The following is a 24,275-nucleotide window of genomic DNA, read 5'->3' as shown; positions in this document are numbered from 1 at the left end:
CTCCCATTGCGGAGCACAGGCTCCGGACGCGCAGGCCCAGCGGCCATGGCTCACGGGCCCAGCCGCTCCGCAGCATGTGGGATCTTCCCGGACCGGGGCACGAACCGGTGTCCCCTGCATCGGCCGGCGGACTCTCAACCACTGTGCCACCAGGGAAGCCCTGCACTTATATTTTTGATCAATTATCTTAGACAATTTTTGATTCTCCATTAGAAAAGATGAGGGCAGTTCTGTACCCACTCTACCTTCTATTCCTCCTTCCTTTCTACCTCTGAATTGTAGTTATTCTATCATTTTACGCATTTGAGCTTTATACATTTTATGTCATTATATTCTGTTATGTATATAGATTGACTCCAAAAACATTAAAACATCACCAGCATTTACAATTATCTGGCTGTATAAATATATGAATCTCTGTTCTCATGGGTCTTAAAATCTGGTGACTAATGGCAGCCTGATTCTTGTTCCTTTGTGAGTAAATTCTTCTTGCGAAAAATTTTTAGGACTCTCTTTTCTCCTGGAGTTCTGAAATTTCATCTGTATGTGCCCACATAGTCTTTTATTTAGTCTGCTGAGCATCCAGCAGGTTCTTTCAGATAAAAACTTGAAGCTTTCTTCAACTCTGGGAAATTTTTCCCTATTATTTTATAGTTTCTTCCTTGCTGTTGTCTTTTTTTTTTAATGGTCCTTCTGAAACTCCAATAAGATGAATGTTGAGCTTCTGGATCTGTCCCTCCGCACCTCCTAACATTTCTCTTGTATTTTCTCTTTGTCTTTTACTCTACATTTTTTAAAACATCCTCAGTTCCGTATTCTAGATCACCAACTTGCTCTTCAGCCATGATCGTTTTATAATTCTAAATGCCCATTGCTTTTTAACATTTCAATGTAGTACAGATTTTCAAAAGTTTTTCTTATTTGTTGTCCTCTGTTTTAAAATATATGTAATAGCCAGTATTTATTTATTTATTTTTATTTACTTATTTTGCGGTATGCGGGCCTCTCACTGTTTTGGCCTCTCCTGTTGCGGAGCGCAGGCTCCGGACGCGCAGGCTCAGCGGCCATGGCTCACGGGCCTAGCCGCTCCGCGGCATGTGGGATCTTCCCGGACCGGGGCACGAACCCGTGTCCCCTGCATCGGCAGACGGACTCTCAACCACTGCGCTACCAGGGAAGCCCCATTTATTTATTTTATGGCTACAATGTTTTTTTTTCTCCTTTTTCTTTTCTTTTTTTTTTGAAGTAGGGCAGGGTGGAGAGAGACTATAGCAATTAGAAGTTTTACATATTTATGTTTTCTGAATAATCTCTGTTCCCTGTATGGCATGTTCTCCTTTTTGGTCAACTTGGCTTTTCTCTTTCATGGTGTTGGTTTTCCTAATATGTCTAGTAATCATTGGGTGCCTGGTCATATTTTCAGTTAGAGAACAAAACGGATTTGTGTAAACTAGGACTATTTCCTCTCCTGTTATGTCAATCTGGTTCACCAACAGCTCTCTCCTTTATAAGGGAAGCCCCTTTATGTTTCTCTATTTGTTACCAACTGACAGGCCATATATTTTATTTATTAATTACTGACTCTGCCCCTCCTACTCAGCTATAAGCTCCCTAGAACAGGGATTTTTGTTTTCTCTACTGCTTGCACACAGTAGAAGCCTGATAAATAGTCTTTTCTGGTTGAATGAATGAATGAATGAGTGAGTGCTTTTATAAGCAGGCAGGTGAATTGATAGGTGGACTTCTCTGCAGTGTGTGCATGAGAAGCTGGCAGGCGACCAGGTAGTACTCTGCAAGTGCTCCAGGTTGTAGGGCTTCACTGTGCAAGGGATACATTTCAGTATATTTCCTTCCTGGGCAATGGCCGCCTCTCCTCTCCCTTCTCCGACACAGTATCTGGTGGAAGATCTGGAGGTGCCTCAGTTTCTGCACTGCATCTCTCTTGGGACCTAGCACCTTCACTAGAACCTCTTCCTGGGAGATATCTCACTGATGGTTATGCAGGCAGTTGCTCTTTTTCAGGGAAGCGACAGGGAGGGATGGTGTGCTCACCACCTGCTCTAGCTGATCCACCTGTTCCTAAGGCAGCTCTTTAATGAGGCGCCCTAATCAGCTCTTACCTCTGGCATCTCAGGCAATTTTATGCTAATTTCTCCACCAATCTTTCTGTTTTCTGTGTTTTAGCAATTCTTCAAGATAATGGCCCTCTTTTTTTGTTTTCTTGCACTGTGAGAGTTCCAGCCACTTAAAAATTATATCTTTTCTTCATGACAGTGGGAAACTTTGGGAATAAAGGGAGCAGACAGGTTCATGTGTGCAGTCTGCTGTCTTGAACTGGGACGAGTCTTCAGCGGTTCTACCACTCTGAGTGTTGATTTTGTTCCAAAAGTTATCTTTGAAAAATCCTGATTTGTGACCACCTGAAGTAGTGCCCAAATGCTAGTCAATGATAAAAATTTTTTATCCATTCATAGTAAAAGGGAAAAAATGAAATAATTCTGAGATGATGTCCTTTCTACACTTTTCCTAATGTTAAAATGCCTTTTCTCAAAAAAAAATTGACAGTGATAACAGATGGTAGTGAGTTTTTTTTTAATGTCCTTACTTAATAAAACAAAGTTGTTAATTCTATGTCAGTATCCTTTTTTTTTTAGTATTGCATGTATGTGAAATTCATAAGCCTGGACTGCTGAACTGAACTATCTTTATTGCATTTTTTAATTATTATCTTTGTTACTTGGAGGTGAAAGTATGATTTAACTAAGGTTTTCTTTAAGTACTGTAAAAAATATGTATTTAATGTGGGAGTGGGAAGCTTAGTAAATAAATCTTCAGAAACCCTAATGGTTATTTTCTTTTTCACATAATAAGGCTTTTGCAGATATGCTAAAAGTAAATAAGACCTTGAAAAGTCTAAACATAGAATCCAATTTTATCACTGGTACTGGGATCCTGGCCCTTGTAGAGGCACTCAAAGAAAATGACACCTTGACAGAGATCAAGATCGACAACCAGGTGAGTTAATGCACAGGGTACATGTGAAAGGGAGGAATACCACAATGGAGGGAGTTAAAAGACAAAGTTCTGTGACTTAACTTGATATTCTGGCTTTCTGGTAAATTTTGACAGCTTCCGGCGTGTGGAGGGTGTGTGGGAGAGCATGTTAATAATTAAACGGTGCACAGTGGGGAAGCCTGAGACAGAAAGCTCTCCCCAGCCCTGCGCTAGTCAGGAACCAGAGGAGGAAAAAGAGGAGATGGGGGCAGAGGTGTTGACAGCTGCTTTGTTCAGCCTTCATCATCCTTGCCTCTTAGCAGAAACTTCAGCGCAGTCCTGCCCCAGCCTTGCTCTTGCCTCTCACTGGGACTATGAGAAAAGCAGAATGGCCACACCCAGAAACAGACTCCTTGTCCTTGGTTGGAGGCTGCCAGAGCCAAGCTCCTGCTGTCTGGTGCTGGACACAGAGCCTTGTTTCAGGGACTCGGGGTTCTAGTAGATGGCCTGGCTTAGAGTAGTAGGACACATGCACAGTGTGATCACAATCCCGGCTCTGCTGCAGCATTGCTCCAGGTCCCACCAACAACCAAAGCAAGCCGCTTTTCCCTGGAGCCACCCCCTCCTGTAACCCCGAAGACCTCTTTTTCCCAGCATCAGCCTACAGTGTTGCTGTAGTCGCTCTACTGGTTTCAGCTGGTTGCTGCTCTCAGACAGCAACTCTCAGTTCTCAGCATGATGCTGTGCCCTTCCCCTTTGGCTACAGGGACGTGTCTGCAGTGGGATTCAGTGAATCTGCGAGGTCTAGACACTGTATAGTTGGAATAAAGGGCCTTGGAATGGACCAGAAAGAGGAGAAAGCAAGGAGACTTGTGCTGTGAGCATTCTCCTGTGGGGTGACGGGACGGGCAGTAGGGGAAGTGAGTGACCCCTGCATGTCTAGGAAAATCCCTGGTCTAGACCCTCCAAGATGTAATGAAGCCCCAGGGTCCCACCCAAGACTATTGCCTAAGCCTGGAGACCCCCAGAAGATCACATGAATAGTTCTACTCTCCTTTTTTTTTTTTTTTTTTTTTTTTTCCTGCAGTACGCGGGCCTCTCACTGTTGTGGCCTCTCCCATTGCGGAGCACAGGCTCCGGACGCGCAGGCTCAGCAGCCATGGCTCACGAGCCCAGCCGCTCTGCGGCATGTGGGATCTTCCCGGACTGGGGCACGAACCCGTGTCCCCTGCATCGGCAGGCGGACTCTCAACCATTGCGCCACCAGGGAAGCCCTCTACTCTCCTTTTTTTTTTCTAACCAGAACAAGTGGGCTGTTTCAGTGCAGGTCCTCTGTCCCTAGACTCCTCCTGAGCCTTGTTGCCGGGGGAGCAGGGGAATCCCACCAGGAGACAGGTACTCCCTCACTCTCACCCTCCCTAGAAGGGATGCATTATCAAAATAGCTTTCCCTTGCAGAGATGTGGAGTGAATCCCTGGGAATGTGCACATGTGGCTGTACACACTTAGGAAGCTTGCTCCTGTGTATCCTAATGTGTCCAGCTGCTAGTAAATTAGGGAGTGGGAGAGTAGGAAAACAAGAGAGGGAAATATTAAGTGAGTGAAAAGAAGTGATAGCTCAGGGATATATATCAAATAGGCTAGTGTCAGGAGGAAGTTATGAGGACTCTTCGTAAATATTTCCGGGAGTGCTAAGACAGAATTGGATACCTCATTCCAAAGTATGTTTAACTTTCTGTGTTGGTTCAGGCCATTGTGAAACCCCATATCTGAAATAATGTTCCAGGTAATTTGTTACCAGTTCCTTGTAAGATACTACCTAGTTAGGGTTGCCAGATAAAATACAGTTAAATTTGAATTTCAGATAAACAGTGAATTATTTTTAGTACAAGTATGTCCCATGAAACATTTGTGACATACTTATACTAAAAAATTATTTGTTATTTATTGAAATTCAAATTTAGTTGTGTGTCCTGTATTTTTATTTACTAAATCTAGCAACCTTATACCTATTAAATGAGCTGAAGTCCTGAAAATTTAGAATAGAGTAGCTTTTTAGAATGCATGTGAAGAAGACCCTGAAATATAAAATCTGCCCTCTTGAATCCCTCTGAAGGATCAAACCTCATCTCCCGTCCTCAGTCATCTAGGGGTGGATTTGTGTAATTTTTCAACTCGCAATATGCCTCTGAAATGGCTTCTCTTTACTTATGATAAGAAAGAGTGTTAAGTTCTAAAGCAACTGGAAAAATTATTTGCTTTATTCCAATAAAGGAAATTCAGACTCAAAACTTCTCTTCCATCCATATTTTCTTCATTGACTCGTAGACTGTTAGAAGTAGACCTCAGTTTCCTTATCTGTACAGTGAAGGGTTTGAAATAAAATAATCTCTAAGACAGTTTCCTCCGGAAGGGCCAGCAGCTGAGACCAATTTAGCATCATTGCAGCAGGCAGCTGCACCAAAATGAAGGCCTGCTGAGAATCCAGCACTGGCATGAGCTGCCATAACTAAGCTCCAGGTAAACAAGTGATGATTTAATCAGGTGCCCCTGTGAGAAGAGCAATCAGTGATGCATATTAATGAAATGGGTAACTGCTAAATAAATTTGAGTAGAGAAAAAAGGTCACAAAAAAGGTGATCTGAAGGACTATGTGCTTAACTTTTGTTTCTTTTTCTTTGTATTTAGTGACCTAAAATTAAAAAGAGAAACATCCAAATTATAAGAAATTTTGGTGCCCATTTGTTGCCCTGGGTTTATACAACACAAAAGATCTCAAATCAAAAAAAAAAAAAGACTCAGGCTAAGAAAGAAAGATGCTCCATGCTATATTACTTTCTCCCCTTCTTTTATATGCCCTCCTCCCAATATAATTTTCTTTGGCTCTTATATCCTTTTATCACCACAGCATGCTCAAGCTGTATATTACGCAAATCTAAGACTCCAAATGCCTAAGATTTGTGAGGGGAAATAGAGGGGTGTTATGTCATCCCCTTCAGTCAGCTACATCCATCTTGAGCTCCTTCTGCCCTTGGATAGCACCTTTGGCCCACCCCGGGGGCGTAAGCCATAACTATGGCAGCCCCGACCTTAGCTCAAGTCTCAATCTCTAATACAGCCCTGTTGTTTGAAAGTGTGTCATGAACTAAAGTTGCTCATGAAACTTTGAGGTCAGTATCACTTACCTTTTTGCTGCCTCTCGCTCCCATGGCCCTACACTGCTGAGAACAGTAACCTCTATACTTTGGATACCCAGAATTGTTATTTTCTGACTTGAAATGTCACATTTTGTTCATTTCTTGGGGAGAGACTCGTTTGACAGGTTGCTGGATGAAAAGAAAGAAGAGGAACAGAGTTAAACCTTAGAACTTGCCTAGAACACAAAAATGCCTCCATTAACTTTTCTTCTTCATCTGCCCAATACTTAAATTTCCCAAATTTAAAATATATGTATTTAAATATATCTTTTAATGTATTACACATTTTAATATATTTAAAAGGTGTGTGTATATATATATTTAATATATTTAATCAAAATTGCATGATTCAGGCACAGACATAGACTTGGCAAAGCTATAGGGTCCAGAAACACACCCAGGTACACCTGAGAATTTTGCAGCAAGGTAGTATTTCAACTCAGCGGGGAAAGAATGAAGTAAAAGATGGTGGGTCTACTCACTAGCATTTTTTTTAAAATTTCTATTGGCGAATAGTTGATTTACAATGTTGTGACTCACTAGCATTTTGGAACAAAATTAGGTTGGGGCTGTATCTTAATTCTTCTACTAGAATTCATTCCAGGTAAAATGAAGATTTAAATACTAAAATAAAAGAAATCATAAAACAAATGGAAGAAATGAGAAGTAGAGAGGCTTCCTCAACAGGACATAAAATCTAAGAGACTAATAAATTTGACTGTATGAAAATGAAAAAAGGTCTTAATCAGAAAGTCAAAAGACAAACTGAGCAAAGTCTTTTTAGCATGTTTGACAAAGGGCTAATTTCCTAATATATAAATTTTAAAAACAGGGACCACAAGCTGGTAGAAAAATATACAAATGATAGAGGTTGGTAGTTTCCAAACAAAGAAATACAAATGCAAAAGAAAATTAATTGTTCTTAGTCATAATTTGAGAAATGCAAATTAATTAAATAAATACAAGTGAAATAAATTTTTACCCCTTAGATTGAAAAAGGTGAAAAAGATTCATAATATCCCATGTTGGCTAAAGTAGGGAACACTAGCTCTCCAACACTATCAGCAGGAGTAAAAATTGTCACAACCTTTGAGGGTAAGTCAGTAATTTATCAAAATTTGAAACATGCTTCCTCTTGGGCCCAGCTATAATTTGCCCTACAGGCACACTGGCAGAAATGCCCCAGGACATACTTTGTGTGCAAGGGAAGTTCACCATAGCATAGTTTGGAATAAGAATGGAAAGGAATGTAGCAGTCAGTAGAGCAAAGCTAAATAAATTATGATCACTTACTACAATACAGTGCTGCACAATTGTTTACAAGGATGAGGGAAACATACTTACCTACATGAAAAGATGTTCTTAATGTTAAATGAAGAATAAAAACATGTTTCAGAACAATATGCTAGTGTGACCCATTTATGTGAAAAAAAGCGTAGATGTACATGTGATCATGTAGACGTATGAATGCACAGAAAATGTTTCAAAGACTACATGCCGAACTGGCTTTCTGTATGGGGAGTGGGAATACTGGGGAAAGGGAGCTTTTATATTTTATATACTTTTTCTGTTTGTCTTTTCTTTATACTTTCTAAAAAAATTAATGAATATAGTATGAAACAATATACTATGTTCCTTAAATTTAACTGTAAAATCCTAAATGTACATGCCCCATTTTTTAACTCTACTTTTTAAATTATTATTCTATGTCTCAACTTAAAAAGCAAACAGACAAAAACCTCTTTCCACCAACTCAAAAAACTTAGGGGATTTTCCTGTAGTCCAATAACCCCTTCAGTGTTCGATAATTCAACTAGCTACAGTTCAAACCACTTTAATAAAGCCTCTTGAGGATCTCCTAGTGAGACTGTTGGGAGAGAATGGCCCATCTTCAGTTATTTTTGGATATGGACCCCAGAGTAGAAAATTCTGTAATTGAATTGATTGCTATAAGACAGTGTCACTATTAAAAAATAATACCCTTTGTTCAAACAGCAGATACTGGGGTAATTGGAAACACCAAGTATTAGTTTTGCTTTAATTTTACATCTGGAATTGCCTTTTCCTTCATAAATAATTTGCTTAGTCTTTTCAGTTTAACATGCCAGCAGATTCAGCTGTCTGTTAGATTTTGCTTCTCCACAAGGAACAGGTCTCAAATAACTGTATGAGAGAAAATCAAGTGATTTTGTCCCTTTCAATTTGAGACTTTTGCCTTTTTGTCCAACAAATAGCCATGCATCTTTCCCATGCGAGTAACTGTTTCCTCTTCCTTCTTGGCCATTCTCTGTATGTGTCCACACGTGCAATCAGAGACAGCAGTTGGGAACAGCCGTAGAGATGGAAATTGCCCAGATGCTCGAGGAGAATTCAAGGATCCTCAAGTTTGGATATCAGTTTACCAAGCAAGGACCACGAACAAGAGTGGCAGCCGCCATCACAAAGAATAATGACCTGGGTAATGCAGCCACAATATGTGCTGTTAGCAATTAGAAGAGCAGGATGACCATTCATTTCTCCACTTCAGATATAACATCTCACAGATACCTTTCCACTGGCCTTTGGTGTCAGCCCTTCATCAGAAGCACATTATTACATGGTCATAGGAATCCTCATCATCTTCACAGTGTTTAAGTTTTGTTGTAGCATTCTTTCAAGAGGAACTGTTTGTTCTTTTTTTTTCCAGACAGGCTTTGATTTTTGCTTGATTTCCTTTGTGCATTTACTTCTCCTTTACTTACTTCTTACATGTAATCACCCTCTGTTATCTACACCACAAGATGGACACAGTGACATGGAAATTCCTAATTCACTTATGTTTGACTCCTGACTGTGCTTTTGTACTTGGGTTTAAATATGGTTATTGGTGATTTACATGTGAAATGACCTAACAGAGCTATGTTTTTTAAAGGTTAAGCTCAGAAGTAGCTTTTTCAGTTAGCCTCTGTTGAATCTTTCCTGCTACCCACTCTTTGCTGAGGACTTCTGTTAGAATGAGGTGGGGCATGTCCTGGTCGACCACAGCAAAGAAGAATGGGACTGATTGGGAAGGCTTGTTCTGGGGACGTCCCAGCCACCTGAAGCAGTGTGGAGCAAGACCATCCAGGTGCAGATAGTCCAGTTGGCAAGCAGTCTACCAATAACAGAGCTCAGTCCCCAGTTTGAGGTTCAGGGACAGAATGCCAGACCTTGGACAGGGAAACTGGACAAGGTGTCCCACCAAGTATAGTGCTGGCCATGGAGAGGGTTCAGATGGTGGACAAGATGGAAGTTAAGGGTTAGAACCGGAAGGGGGCAGGTACATGTTAGTGTCCAGTTTGCTGCCCAAGACCCTGAGGCCCAGCAAAGGTGCAGTGTATGGCACCCAGAGGCTGGCCAGGCATATGACAATGCTTGCCTCCAAGGTGCAAAGAGTGAGGCTCAGGGGGCAGCCCAGCAAACAGGGCTTTGGGGAATGATTAGAGCAGCAGTTGGAAGATTCCTGGGAAAACACATGGGTCCTCATCTGAACAACACGGAGAGCAAAGAAAAAAGGCAAAACAAGAGGTCTGAAGGAAATGGAGAGGCAGTCCTGAGGCCAGGAGCGGCAGCTGTGGACAACAGCTTTTGTTGAATTTTCTGCAGCCGAGCAGGAGCAGGCTGGGCTATTTAAAGTGGGAAGTTGAGGCACGGCCATAGCCAGGGCACCTTTTTTTTTTTTTGCCAAATCCAGGAAGATTGGAGCAGCCCTCTTCCTATCCACCAGAAGAGCCTGCAGGTGGGGAGGTGAAAGGGGGAAGAAGAGGGTTGCAGAAACTGGGAAGGCAGTCAGGGCAGCTTCTTTGATACTAAGTACCAGATTAAAGGACGCTTAATCTCTTGAGTTTGCTAGCCATCTGAATCCTACCTTCCTTGGAGGTTGATACTTCGAAGTTTCCATTTAAAACAGATTTAGAAACTTTAAATTTCTGTTTGCAGCTCCTCTTGGTTTTCAATCCAAAGTCAGAATTGTGAATGTGTCATCCTGGGGAGTTAGTTATAGCCAGTTGGTGACTGAGTTACACAGAAGCTGAGAAGATGTGTTGTGGATAAGTAAACATGAAAATATTTAGAAGTTCACTGTTTCGTGGGTTTGTTCTGGACCTTCTACTCCATAGAAATGGGAGAGCTCTAACATTCAAGTCCCCAACTATCAGACTTAGCTTTATTTGAAAGTAAATTACAAAAGGCCCTGGACTAGTCTGTCATTTCCATTTATTGCCACGGGTAATTAAATGTTGAAATTTTTGATAACTGTGTTCTCAAATGTGTGAGATTGCTATTCTGTGTGATTATTGTTGTTTGTCTGAAGTTCAAGGAATATGCCTTCATTTTGTCTTTTTAAACCTTTCTTTCTCACCTAGTTCGTAAAAAGCGAGTTGAAGGAGACCGAAGATAAACTTCCACAACAAGAGGAAGTGGCAATTTCACCATGGTGGCAATTTCAAAACAAAAGCTCTTCTCCTTCTCCATTGGGACCATTTTATCAAAGGTTGTTCATTTCCGTTAACCACACAACTAATAATTTAATTGTTATTCTTTTTTAGCACTACGTATTTGTCTTGGATTTTTAAACATATATGATTGTTTTATTTGCTCATGGGCACCTCTGGCAACTTGCACCAATGGACTTATGCAGATTTTAGTGGGTGACAATTGAAAATGGTTTAGTGACTTTCATATTGGGTGGTCTTGCTTTCTTACATGAACTTTTTTTTTTTAAAGGAAAGGAACTTAGTATATAAATGTGTTTGTAACTGTGATTAAGATAGAGGCCTATCTCTGTTTACATGCATAGCTTTGAGTTAGGCTAAATACATCAGAAGTGTTCTGCTGACCACATACGAAGTTAGTATTGCCAATCTTTCACTGGGTGAAAAAATGTGACCAACTTAACACAAATTCTCCCTTAGTTCCAGAAAAATCACTAAATGCACATGCCCTACTGGTTGAAGATCAGTGGTGTCATCTTCATAAAAAGAAGACAGCATTAAGATACGTAAGCATAGCTTTAGCAAATAGGTATGAAATACTCTTTCACCCACAAAAATAGCTTCAAACCAGACTCACAAGTAGCAAAATGAATTAGCATGCCTACTTTTACTGATTATTCCACGTAATTCGATCTTTAACATCACTCTGTGGATAACTTTTTACAAAGATGTTTTAAAGTTTTCCAGCCATGATGGCAAATTTTTAAATTTTAGCAAGAGGGAAGCTTTTAAAATAGTACATTCCTAAATAAAACGATAATAATCACACCTTAAGGTTGTCTGTTACACATGATTGCATTATTTTGGCAAATTTTAGAAGCATTTATTGCTTTGTCTTTAGGGCAACAAGATCACAGGATGAAATGTGAACATTCAAGTTAATTATACAGATTTTGTCCACATGGCATGATCCATCCAGACATTTTCAAACATCAGGAAAAAATGTGAATTATCGTTTATCCAGATGTTTGTCATCCCAAGGACAAAGCCTATGAAAGTACAATTGAGATGATTGCATGGTAGATGCATGAATCTTTTCGTCTAGCAGTGCACCAGTGCGATATTAAGCTAAGGAAACATATGACTGCAGCCTTTGACACCAGTTCACAACTGTCAGTGCCTGAGGCTGGACTTGGTGACCCTCTGACATTGCCTTAGGCACCTCTGCCTCCCTTCCCCACCTCCTTTCCTTCCAACTCTTTCTCTTTTCTTCTTCTTTTCCTTATAATTCTGAGCCTTGTAAAGGTGACATCCTTTGTCCTGGTGACAACTGGATCTAAAGAAGTTGCTGACTCAGGCAGAAGGTGGGCCCAATCCAGAATTTACTAAGTAATTGAGTGTTCCTGAGTTGCTTATAGCAGTAAAACAAATAAATGAAAAAACAATTCATATATTATTCTAGTTAGTTTATAAAGCACGTGGAAACTGTTTAGGATGGAAAGCCCTTATAAAATTGAACATTTACCTGTATTATAAGTGCCCACATCTCTATCTCTAAAATCCTTTGGAAAAGAAAATAAAAGAAAACAAAATAAAATCCTTTGAGACATAAGAATATTTTATACTTTTTGAGGGAATAATGAGCAGAGCATGTTGAATTTTGGAAACCCTAAAAATCCTTTAACTAGCTTTCTACTGCATCTCCCTATCTATCTATCATCTATCTATCTATGTAGCAACTACTACTGGACAGTTTTCAGTCTGATTTTTTCTTTCCCTCTTACTCATTTAGGTGTGGTATGTTCGAGTCAGCTCACAGGCTTACTCATTATTAAATTATCAAGAATTTTGTAAACTGGTTGTGAAACACAACCATTATTAAAAAGTAAATGACATGCACTTACAATTAAATAAATTATGTTAAAAAACAAAAGTAATACTCAAAAATACACTTTACTATTTTTCATACTCCTGAGAGTATTTGCACTTACTGTGTCTGTATGGCAGAAATACTGTATCATGATGTGGTCTTAAACATCTCTGCCCAACTCAGTAGTTCTTCCCAACTCAGAAGTTCAGTACTTCTTGTTGGTGGGAGTATTTATACCATGGAAATTAGCAAAGATTACAAATCAGGGCTTTCACCCCATCTCCTCTACCCCCAGTTTGCTGGTTAATAAACATTCAGCAGCACACCACTGGGTAAAATGTATACAGTTCTTCTCCTCCTTCTTCTTCCTCTTCTTCCTCTCCCTCTCCCTTTCTCTCTCCCCCTCCCTCTCCCTCTTCTTCTTCTCCTTTTTGTATACATGTTTTGGTTACCATGTTGCCAGGGAAGACACATCTCTTCGTTGTCTTTCTCCTATCCCTTTAGATTTGTTGCAAATATGTTTAAGTGCAGAGTCGCTGACATGCCCCTCTAAGTAAGGCTTTTTCCTTTTTTTTCTCATTTACTCTCTTTCTTGCCTTCACCCCTAAGAAATCTTGGATCCTACGGAGTGTTCCCTGCAGCCCCAAGGTGCTGTGGACCGGGGGCTAAAGCAATTCTTGGCAAACCGTGTCAGAAAGCAAGAAAAAAAATCAGGACTTGATAGTGACTGTGCTGCAGTTATCGATAGTATTAAAGCAAGATAATGGGATATTGTCAAAATTTAGCACTGTTTTTAGCTTATAAAATAGTTGGGTCACATGTATATAGAGTGTTAAATCAAATATTTATTATTAATCAGTTTATCTTATCATTACCTGTGTTTTTGTAGTAGGTCGAAAGGTGACATTTCCATGAGTATTCATATAACTATTAGAAGATAAACTTACATTTCGGGGAGCTTATAAATCATTTAATTAGCCTAGGACTTCATTTCCCTGTCTGCCAAGTGTGTGTAAGTAGAAGCTCTTTCGTGATCCTGAGCATGATTAATCCCTTACCATCCATCGTGGTGGGGCATAATGTATATAAAATATTTTTATATGTATGCATTTTGCCAAATATTATATCAAGATATTTGGCAACATCTGGACAGTTGATTGAAAGGAGATCATCTCTCCCCAGACTACCTTCTTTCCCCTTTTAGACTTGTACAGGCCCACCCTAAGTCTAAAATCACTCACCTGGACTCGCAGGCTCCTATCACCAACACCCATCACAGCATATGTGGAAGATGACTTTTAGGAGATACATTTTGGAAGTCTAGAGAGATCATATAATTAGTTCAGCACTACATCTCCCCATCTGCCAGAAGTGTATAAGGGAAACTTTTATCCTCATCAGCATGATTAAATCCCTTCCTTTCATCTCGGTAGGGCATAATGTAAGTACGTGCGCGCGCGCGTATGTGTGTGTGTGTGCATGTTGCCAAATGTCCAGATATCTAACTGGGTATTTGACTGCATCTGGACCACTGATTGAAGGGAGATACTCTCTCCCCAGACCCACTTCCCTTGTCCTTTTTAGAGTTGCTTCAGGCCCAGGTGAAATGTGAAATCACTCCCTAGAGTTTGTGGCTTATGTCACCAACCACCAAATTTCCCAGCATGTATGGAAGATAACGCTTAGGGAATGAATATCAGAAGCCTGGAAATCATTTCATTGTTCCAGCACCAAATCTCTCCATATGCCTGAAGTGTATGGGTGAAAGCACTTTCATCTTCATCCACATGATTAAGCCCCTTCCTTCCATCTTTGTAGGATATATTGTATATAAATATTTTGTACATAAATATCGCCAAATACTGTAAGGAGGTGTTTGGCCAAAGCTGGACTCCTGATTGAAGGGAGATGCTGTCTCCCAGTCCCTCTCCCCTTTCCTTCTCAGAGTTGCTGCGGGCCTAGGTTAGGTAGAGAATCACCAACCTGGAGGGGCTCATGCAACTCACCCATCTTAGAGCATGCAGTTCATCTTACAGTAAAAGCCCATCTCCATTTAAAAACTGAGAAAGCATCCCAATGCCTATACTCCTCAAAACAATTTCCCTAAGGGAAGCCTGGCACATCATACCAAAAGAACAGCTGCTTCTCTTCCAGACAGAAAGGTGGCCCCTGGCAGGTCACCAGCATTAGGGAAACCAGTGTGTTCTGAATAACTACCGTGAGAATATTTCAGACAGTCAAACGTGAAACCAGTTTAAGCATCAACATGTTTTAAATGTAAGATAGCCCTTTAAAATTTACAAAAGAGTTTGGGGATATTTTCCTTTTTTTGTGTGCATGATGTACTTAGCCCTCTTCTAGGCCCTGTGAAGGAGACAGGAAGTGAAAGAACTCTGGATTCATATAATTTGATCAGTGTTTCTGGGTTTTGGGGTAGAGTGCCTTATTGAAAAGCGGATACCATCGTTAGCTCAAGTATTGATTGCATAAGCAAAAACGGGCAGGGGGCAGTAAGCTGTGAATACTTTGTTCTGTGCTATGTTACCTGTACTCGGTGGAACTGTTTCTGGAGTTGGGTTTTAAGTCATGATTCTGAAGCTTCCTTCCTCTGTTCCACTAATGAAGCAATGACGGCGATTTTCATTTTAATGAATAGAGAACTAAGAAGAAATATTTTAGCTCTGCCTTCCAGTAGCAGTTTCCCCTTATTGCTCCTCATGTAAAATATCCCCACCACTCACCATGCCATCGTCAATGCTCAAGGATTGAGACACACGCAAAGGAAAAGTGTGAGAATGCTTGGGAGCCTCAGGTGAGCCCTCTGGATGAAAATCACATGATCAGGCCCCCTGGTAACAAGCTGGAGAGAGAAAAGTACCCAGAACCTTAAGGACGTATTCATTGTCCTTGCTCCCAACTCTAGGTCAGATGGAATTTTGTTTTGTGGTTCAGGAGTTTAGTAGAGTGGAGGGGCTAAGTGCTGTGGGGAAGGAAGATGGAAATTAAAGGTTTTGATTTGCTTAAGGGTAGGAGTAAGCTCTGCTCAGCTTACCTCTTTCCCATCTTCCCCTAACAGCTATAATTAAACATTCATTAGATGGATGGAGGAGTTGCAAGGTTCGAATTTATAACCTGCCTCTGGGCACTATGCTAGGAAGGTTGTACAGGTACCAGAGGTTATCCCAGTTTTGTGATGCATCATTGACTTGGGAGAGGGTGAAGGAGACTAGACTTTTCTCTGACATCTTCCATGGTAGTCATTCTGAGCACATTGGCTCTGCTAGTTGGTATGGTGGAAGGGCACCATACTAACAGGTTTGGAGGCTGACTCTTAATCCCATCACCAACACTTAGCAGGTATATGATCATGGGCAATTCATTCAATTGCCTGACAATTATAGACTATATAGGGGGAAGAGCACTGGATTTGGAGTCAAGAAACTTGGACACTTGGCTCCATACTTTCTTAGCTGGGAGACTTTGGGGCAAGCCGCTTAGTCTCTCAAGCCTTAGGTTCTTCAGCTATACTATAATGGGAATAAACTTCACTAACTACCTCACAGACTTGTGGTGAGAATATAATTAGATAATGGGATGAAAACACTATACTGGAAAGGGCTATACAAAAGTGGGAGATCATTTTTATTATCTATTCACTAATGTTTTCCACTGCCTCTTGAATCCATTTTATTCTAACCAACAATTACATCTCTCACACCTTTTTGAATATGAGGAATTAAAACATGGGTATGATGTAGGGGACTGGAATTATCTTACTTTCCACATAGAGGTGGGAGAAGTGGTTGATGGGCGCAGTGGGTGTTAGATATACCAGTGAAGTATGTGGGTGGGCATTTTCCTGGGCCACTTTGACAGTACCCTGGGATGTGATCAGGACCCTTGCAGAGACACTAAGGGGAAAGCAAACAGTGATTAGGAGTTGAGAGGAGGGTCTGGCGCACTGCTGCCCTCCTGTCAGCTTTGTCACTACTCAGGGGGTGGGGTAGGCTAAGATTTGAGGTGTGATTGGAGGCCTAGGAAAGAAGACTGTCCTTAGGGCCCCAACAGCTGTGTAAGAGGCTCGAGCCCTGATGGTGAAGGGAAGTGTTACTTGTGAGATCAGCTCTCCTGGGCATCAGCTGCTTTGTTATCACCAGCAACCTTAGTCCTGGTCAGTATTATTTTCTGCTAAGAAAGATATTGAAACATAGCCTCAAGGAACTTTCATAAGCACTGGGAAGCAGGGACTGTCTCATCAATCTTTGCATCTTCAGTAACATCTAGTAAGGTGCCTTGTGTATAATAGGTGCTTAATAAATGTTGCTTGAATTGAATTATCCTCCAACCCCTCAAGAATTTTGCTCAATTTTCCACCAAGTGATATTTTTGGAAAATAGTACTGATTTGTATGTCAGCTATGTGTTTCTCTGGGCAGGTCTTTCCATCTATCTTGTCTTCATTTCATTTGTAAAATGAAGTGAGTTAGATGCTCTCTAAGGTCCCTTCCAGCCCCCAGATGTTACAATCCTGTGATTCTAAATGTTTCCATTGCCTCTGAACGTGGGTGCGGGTGCGCAATGCCTCCCTTGTGGCTCCATCTCTCCTCCGTAGGCTTTGTTCAGAGGAAGAGGTCTGAACAATCCACAGAGTTATTTGTTCCTCTGCAGCGGTTTTTACTGTTTTCAGAATAGTTCTTGAGGAGCAGCCTTTTTGACATTTTAAAATGTATGATATTTTCTCCTCATATTTTATTTCTCATGGTGGAGAAAGAGAGGAGGAAATGCAAAGAAAGAAACTGAACACAGTAAACATGGCATGTTTTTCATAGGTTTTTATTCAGGGGGAGAGAGAGAGAGAGAGAGAGAGTGAGAGAGAGAGAGAGAGAGAGAGAGAGAGTGTGTGTGTGTGTGTGTGTGTGTGTGTGTCTGTCTGTGTGTGACTGAGCACATATTGTCTGGATAACAGAGAGAAGCCAATCAGAATCAGAAGTACACTGTGTGATTGGGAGAAGCTGGTCCAGGATTAAAACTTTCCCATGGATAATCTAAATGTGGATAGATAAGAATTGGCCATATGGTGAAATGAGATGGGTAGAAAATGTACTTTTTAAGGAAATTTTATTTTAGTACCAAATTTTGCCAGTGACAATCTTTAGTTAAGAAAGAAATTATTCAGAACTAAAATTCTCATCTCTGCCACTTTGGTTTTAAAAAAACCCCACTATATTCATGGAATAATATTTATATTTTAATTAAAACTTTATCTTAATTCTGTTTCATCTATTTAAAGAAAACAAATAAGCAGCATTTTTCACTGCATTTAAAAATGTAAAATACTTGCATGCCACCAATGTGTAATATCTTAACAGTTCAGATGCCTGTAATGTGTGACCTTATGTGTACCTGTATTGTTTTGAAGAGAACAAAGGAAATAATACTTTGTAAGCTATTTAAACTTATATTGGCAACATTTATCTGGCTAAGCAGTTATTGATAAATCCACATAGTTTCATTTTTCATTTTGAAACTTTTCACAGGTAGACATTGATTATATTCATTAGGAAATTAAAGATTAATTTGCCTTTTAAATGTGAAATTGAACATTATGTGGGAAATAAATGTGTAAAAAAGCAAAATGTATGAAACGTGAAATACTTTTACCATGATAATTAATAAGGATCCCAGTCGGCACAGATAGGTGCAGTGTTTGACCTTTTGGAATTTGCCAGCCTGACCTAATGCTAAGGTAAAGGTATACTGTTTTAATTAATCAAGATCTTTCTGCTTTCAAAGATGTAATGTATTCATTTGTGTCTGGAATGAAGTTTCCAAGTGAAAGTGTACAGAACATTAGGAATAATAAACTTTTCTTTTAAAATGAAAGTAAAGACTGATTTAATCTAGATAATTTTAAGACACATTGTCTCTTTAAAATAAATGATTGGCACCATGTTCTCATATTAGAAAAGTACATTTGCTAGAAAGGACCATAGAGTGCCCTTATTATGAGGAAGATAAGAAGTAGACAGACAGCCAGAAGTAGCCAGAGGAGAAACAAGACCTCCTTATTAAAACGAAAATACACACACAGACACACACACACACACACACACACACACACACACCCACACACACACACATTCAGCTAAACAGTTAACATTTGTTAGAATAAATGAGAGCAAGAATACAGATATACTTAACCCCAAATGGGTTAAGTGTTTTACCTTGAATTTTTTATATTAACTTTGGAATTAAATTTTTTGTAAGCTATGCTGGGATTCAAAACAGGGAACACTAAAAATAAAGTTACATTGTAAAGGCTTGTCCTGGAAAAACAAGAAAACCTACTCTTTCTGCCACCCTGCTGAACTCTGCCCGAACTCTGTCATTTAGACTGATGATGAGGTCCAAGAAGAAGCATAAAAGGCCTGTATCTAATTTCTATATTTGCTGTCTCACACCTTTTCATGGTCAAGGAGGTAAAGTAATTATTTTCTTTGAAGAATTCTCTCAGTCTATGAGGCTGTAATGAATGGGAGTTACAGGTGTGCACTTTGGGGTCAGACTTGCCCAGTTCAGATCTCACTTCTGTTAGTTGTGTGAAATTCTGCAAATTACCTAGCTTCAGTCTCTTCACCTCTGAAATAGGAATCACAGTCGTACTTCACAGTAGGACTATTATGAGGATTCATGTGTAAAAATACTTAGAGCAGTGCCTGGCATACAGAAGGCACTTAGGTATTAGTATCCTAAATTCTAACCTAAATTAATATCCATGGATATTAACAGCAACAAAGTTCTCCGTTTAATGCTGACAATGTCAGGAATTTAAGGAGGACTGAATCTTACTCATTTTTGTGTTTCCACTGTCCATTCCCTTCTGGCAGACAGGCCCTCCCCCATCACTCCAAGAATCAAATATAAATTAGATACAGCTGACTCAGAAGTTACTCCTGACCCACCCTCTCATTTAGCTCCTCATGAATTCCCTGATGTTTCAACTTGCTTGTACTTGCCCTGCTTTCTGCGTGCCCTCCTTTGGATTTGGCAATCTGGCTTTGAGCAGTGACTCCTTGACTTTGGGTCTGTTGTCTATTAGACTTGACTCTGTTATGGACCACCCTCTCTCAGTTTGATCATTCAGCCTTTCTCTGGGGCTGTAAGAAGTGGTGCCCCACACCCTCCCTGCCTCAGCTAACAGCTCACTTCCCAGCCCACCAGTCAGGGAACACAATCAGATGCCCACAGCTTCCTGCAAGTATCCCACATATCACAGGGCCTCTGTAGGAACTAGATGTACATGAGCTTGAATGAGGCGGGGCTGTGCTTTGGCCCAACCAACCTAAGAAGGGAGATGATGTAGGAAAATCAATGCATGACTCAAAAGGCGTGGTGGTGGAGGCCAGGTGGAGGTGGGGGAGGTCTCCAAATTGTAGACCACTGAACTTATCAATCCTGAGCAAAATTTTAGAAAAGTATTTCCACTTTAGTGGTTTGTAAGCCCTTAGAAGTGAAGCAGTGATCTCTAACAGGTAGCACAGATTCACTTATATTAAATGATAGGAAATCATGAGAGTACAGTCAAAAGAACGTACTGTGTTTGGATTTCATCAAGACATTTGAGAAAATCTCAACACCCTTGAGAAATGTGGGCTGTATAACAGTTTAACTAAATAGTTAAATGACTGGTTTAAACAGTTTTTTTTTTTTTTTTTTGACTCATGATCATAAGTAAAGGCTGATGAATGGAAGAATTTCAACCAGGAGGGCTTAGCCACTACACTGGTCTTTCCTTGATGAGTTTTGGTTAGCAGTTCATCAGTAATTTGGATGTGATACCCATAGAATACAGACTGAGTCTTTAACTAATGGGCACTGGGAGAGATAAGGAATACTTCGAGAGGTTCAAAACTATCTGGACAGGCCAAAATCCAAGCCTGTATCTAATCAGATGAAATTGAATAGAAACAATAGTAGTTTTCTACTTTTTTATATATATATATATACATAAATTTATGTATTTATTTTTGGCTGCGTTGGGTCTTGGCTGCTGCACATGGCAAGCGGGGGCTACTCTTCGTTGCCGTGCACGGGCTTCTCATTGCGGCGGCTTCTCTTGTTGCGGAGCTCGGGCTCTAGGCGCGCGGGCTTCAGTAGTTGTGGCACACGGGCTCAGTAGTTGTGGCTCGCTGGCTCTAGAGCACAGGCTCAGTAGTTGTGGTGTGTGGGCTTAGTTGCTCCGTGGCATGTGGGATCTTCCTGAACCAGGGATCGAACCCATGTCCCCTGCATTGGCAGGCGGATTCTTATTCACAATGCCACCAGGGAAGTCTCTAGTTTTCTACTTTTAATCCAAAAAGTCAACTACAAAAGATAGAATGGGAAAAATGTGAGTTAATTGCCATCTGTGTGGATAAAGACTTTGGTGTTGACGAAAAGCTTAACTGTAAGAAGTAGAATGTGTCTGCCTAAAAGCCAACTCTAGCTTCCGTGACAGTAGACAAAGAGTCTTGATATTTGTCCAAAAATCTGTTATTTGTCCTGGGCTTTGGGCCTCAGCTTTTGGAATGCCTACTTCAATATTATTCCCATCATCCTTAAACTTTGGCATGGTTGGTGGTAGGTATTTTTAAAGGTAATTCTTATATATAATCAGTCAACAGTGTCACTGATAAGAACAAAGTATGTCATTTAAATTTGCTATTATTTTATGAACATTGATTTTCAGATATAGGCAGGTATTCTAGATTGAGTGAAAAATCTGTTATTTATTTCTTGAAATTCTATCAAATATAAATGTATATTGCTAATTGGATAAGTAAAATGCTGTAATAATTGCTGACTGTGAAAGGTTTCTTTTGTCTTCAACATTGATTAAAAATAAATTAATTCAAAAATTATTAAAAAGTATTAAGGACTTTCAAGTAGATAAGTAGGGAAATAGGTTGACAGTTACTACAAATATAAAGAGGGTGCATTAGTTAGATAACTTAGGAGGAACAACAATATCTTTTTTAGTCAATATATGCTTAAAATTTTAAAATAATAATACAAGGAAAGATAAGTAGAGATTACATCATACTATTATTCTTTTTTTTTTTTTTTTTTTTTTGGTGGTAGCGGGCCTCTCACTGCTGTGGCCTCTCCCGCCGCGGAGCACAGGCCCCGGACGCACAGGCTTAGCGGCCATGGCCCACGGGCCCAGCCGCTCCGCGGCATGTGGGATCCTCCCAGACCGGGGCACGAACCCGTATCCCCTGCATCGGCAGACGGACTCTCAACCACTGTGCCACCAGGGAAGCCCATACTATTATTCTTTATAGAAATCTTTGGTGTACCTAGCATGTATAATTTAAAACCAGAATTTAATTCTTATTTAGTTCCATTTAGGACATGGCTCTGTTCATCCACTCACCTCTGCTGAAATCTGGCTCTCCAGTGACTGTAGGAGAGTCTAACAGCTCACAGAACTGGGAAATTATTGTTCCTATGTTATACTATGTTAAACTTTACTATTTTAGCACTAACATTTTAAATAATATTAAAACAATAATTTAAATTTTGGCATCAAAATTTAAGTTTATTTGTGTATCCAGCAGTTTATTTTTTTGATAGTGATATCTGTGAGCAGCCTTGGCTTCAGCTGAAAATTTAAATTCTCAGCCCTTTGGCACTTAGCTGAAATATGCATTTAATGCACCTTCAGCGGAGGCACAGTAGGGTGTGAAAATATGAGGAATGGCAAAATCAATTCCAGCTGATGGCCTTAGGGAAGTTTGAGTCAGAAACAGGCATTTGAGACGGGCAATGAAACATGAGGAAGCTTCTAACAAGCAGAGATGGGGTGCTAGGGCAAGATATTTCAAGCTAAAGGCTTTGCCTGAATCCTTTCTATAAAATTGTGCACCCCAGCTATGGTGTTTGTCTTCTCTGATTCCTCCCTCCCACTGCTTTAACCAACTCCAAGCTCCCAGGAATGAAATCCTTACCTTTTAGTTACAACTTGATGTCTTTAGCTTAAGTTTTCTCAGTTCTCCTATAAAACACATAAAAAAAAAAACACTTCAGTATATCAAGGAAACTATTTCCTAAAGGAACTTTTGATAACAAGAAAATTGCTGCTGGCATTAATTTGCAAATGATGATTCAGTGTGACACGCTTTATGAGTTACTCTGGCAGGAAGTTTAAATATAACACAACTTAGGGCTTGTAATACATTAAGTAAAGTCACAGTGTCATTTTGTCAATCACTTTCACTCTGACAAAACCCTGAAAACTAACAGGATGTGTACTCTGTTCCTTATTCAAATATTTTACCTAACAGTCTCAGATATGTTCTCTTTACTATGTTGAACTTAAACAAACTGTTTTCCATTACTTGAAGTGGGATTAAATGTGTGGGGGAGGGGTGCCAGACCACTTTTATTTCAGAGGATCGCCTGTCATGGAATAGGCACTGCAGTAGTCAGCTTTGCTAGGTCAGTCTATAGTAACAAACAAACCTAAATCTCTGTTTACTTCTTGCTTGCATTACACATCAGCACCTGTGTTCAGCCGAGGCTCTGATTCCATGTGACTTCTCGTTCTAAAACCCAGGCAGAAGGACAAGACTCTATTTGGGACATGCCATTCTCTTGGTAGAAGGAAAGAGTAAGCACACGAGTAGGAAATGGCACTCTTAAAGCCTCCACTCAAAGCTGTCGTATTGTCGCTTCAATTCATTTTATTGGCCAAAGCAAATTCATGTTTGTAAGCTTTGCGATTACAATATGACAGTATTTTTGTGAAGAAAGAAGGAAAAGAAGCCTGAAAATATCTACAGAGAGGCACTGCAAGTCATATAACAGTGGGTAAGGTAGTCTTTTCCTCTACGGGAGAGCAAATAGTTGGGAACAATATCGCAATCCACCACAGGCATTTAGTGGATTAACCTTTTCACTTATTTATGTAAATATAATTTTGAGGTTTTGCCTTTTTTTCCCTCTTCTAGAACTCTGCTTTTTCTAACCGTAAGCTAATAATGGCAACCCATAAAGTGTAGTCCTTTTAAGAGAGCTCTGTCTCCACTTAAGGACGAGTTTCACTGGATCTTGTCCTGTGGAGCCAAACCCTCTCACAGCTGCTGTTTATAGCTGCATCAGGACCTTGGCTGGCATTTACCATGAACCTTGTGGATCTGTATCCCACTCATGCGCAGGAGGGGAGGGAAAGTTATTCATTTATTTACAAATATTTATTGAATACCTATTGTATGTCAAGCATTGCTGCAGATGCTAGGGAGAGAGGGGTAAATGATGCAAACTCCTTAAGCTTACATGAGTAAATAAAGCAAGATGTTAGGGAGTGACAGGTGCTAAGAAGACAAAGCAAGTAAAGAGAAAGGGTAAGAGGATCAGAGAAGACCTTTCAGAGGTGACATTTGAACAGAACCTTCATGAAAATGAGGGCGTGAGCCACGAGTATTTGGGAGGAAAGCATTCTCCTATGTAGTAGAAAGAACTTGAAGTGAGAAAATATTTGGCAGGATTGAGAAACCTCAGGGAGGCCCCTGTGACTGGAGTAGAGCAAAAGAGTGTATGTGTGGTGGGAAATAAAAATTTTCATGTAAGGACTGGTGGGGGTGGATTTAATTGTAAAGGAATTTCCTTTCCTTTCCAAAGGAAATGTGTTGGGAAGCCCTAAGTGGTCTGGAGCAGGAGGGTGACATGATCTGATTTATTTTAAAAAGGTCATTCTGGCACTGGTACACAGAATAGATTGTAGT

General features: G+C 40.2%; 1 protein-coding gene across 1 annotated transcript in view; it reads left to right on the top strand.

Annotated features, from left to right (window-relative positions):
* Positions 1-10,737, top strand: part of TMOD2 (tropomodulin 2) — a 46,608-nt gene extending 35,871 nt beyond the window's left edge. Inside the window, exons 8-10 of the mRNA XM_079913751.1 lie at positions 2,872-3,015; positions 8,504-8,648; positions 10,573-10,737. Of these exons, the coding sequence (XP_079769877.1) occupies positions 2,872-3,015; positions 8,504-8,648; positions 10,573-10,607 (324 nt within the window). The 3' untranslated portion in view covers positions 10,608-10,737. The remainder of the gene's footprint in view (positions 1-2,871; positions 3,016-8,503; positions 8,649-10,572) is intronic.
* Positions 10,738-24,275: the final 13,538 nt, after the last annotated feature.

This window comes from Stenella coeruleoalba, assembly GCF_951394435.1.
Source record: "Stenella coeruleoalba genome assembly, chromosome: 2".
Taxonomy (NCBI): Eukaryota; Metazoa; Chordata; class Mammalia; order Artiodactyla; family Delphinidae; genus Stenella; species Stenella coeruleoalba.
Note: the sequence above shows the minus strand (reverse complement) of the source record. Positions and strands in the feature narration are given on the sequence as shown.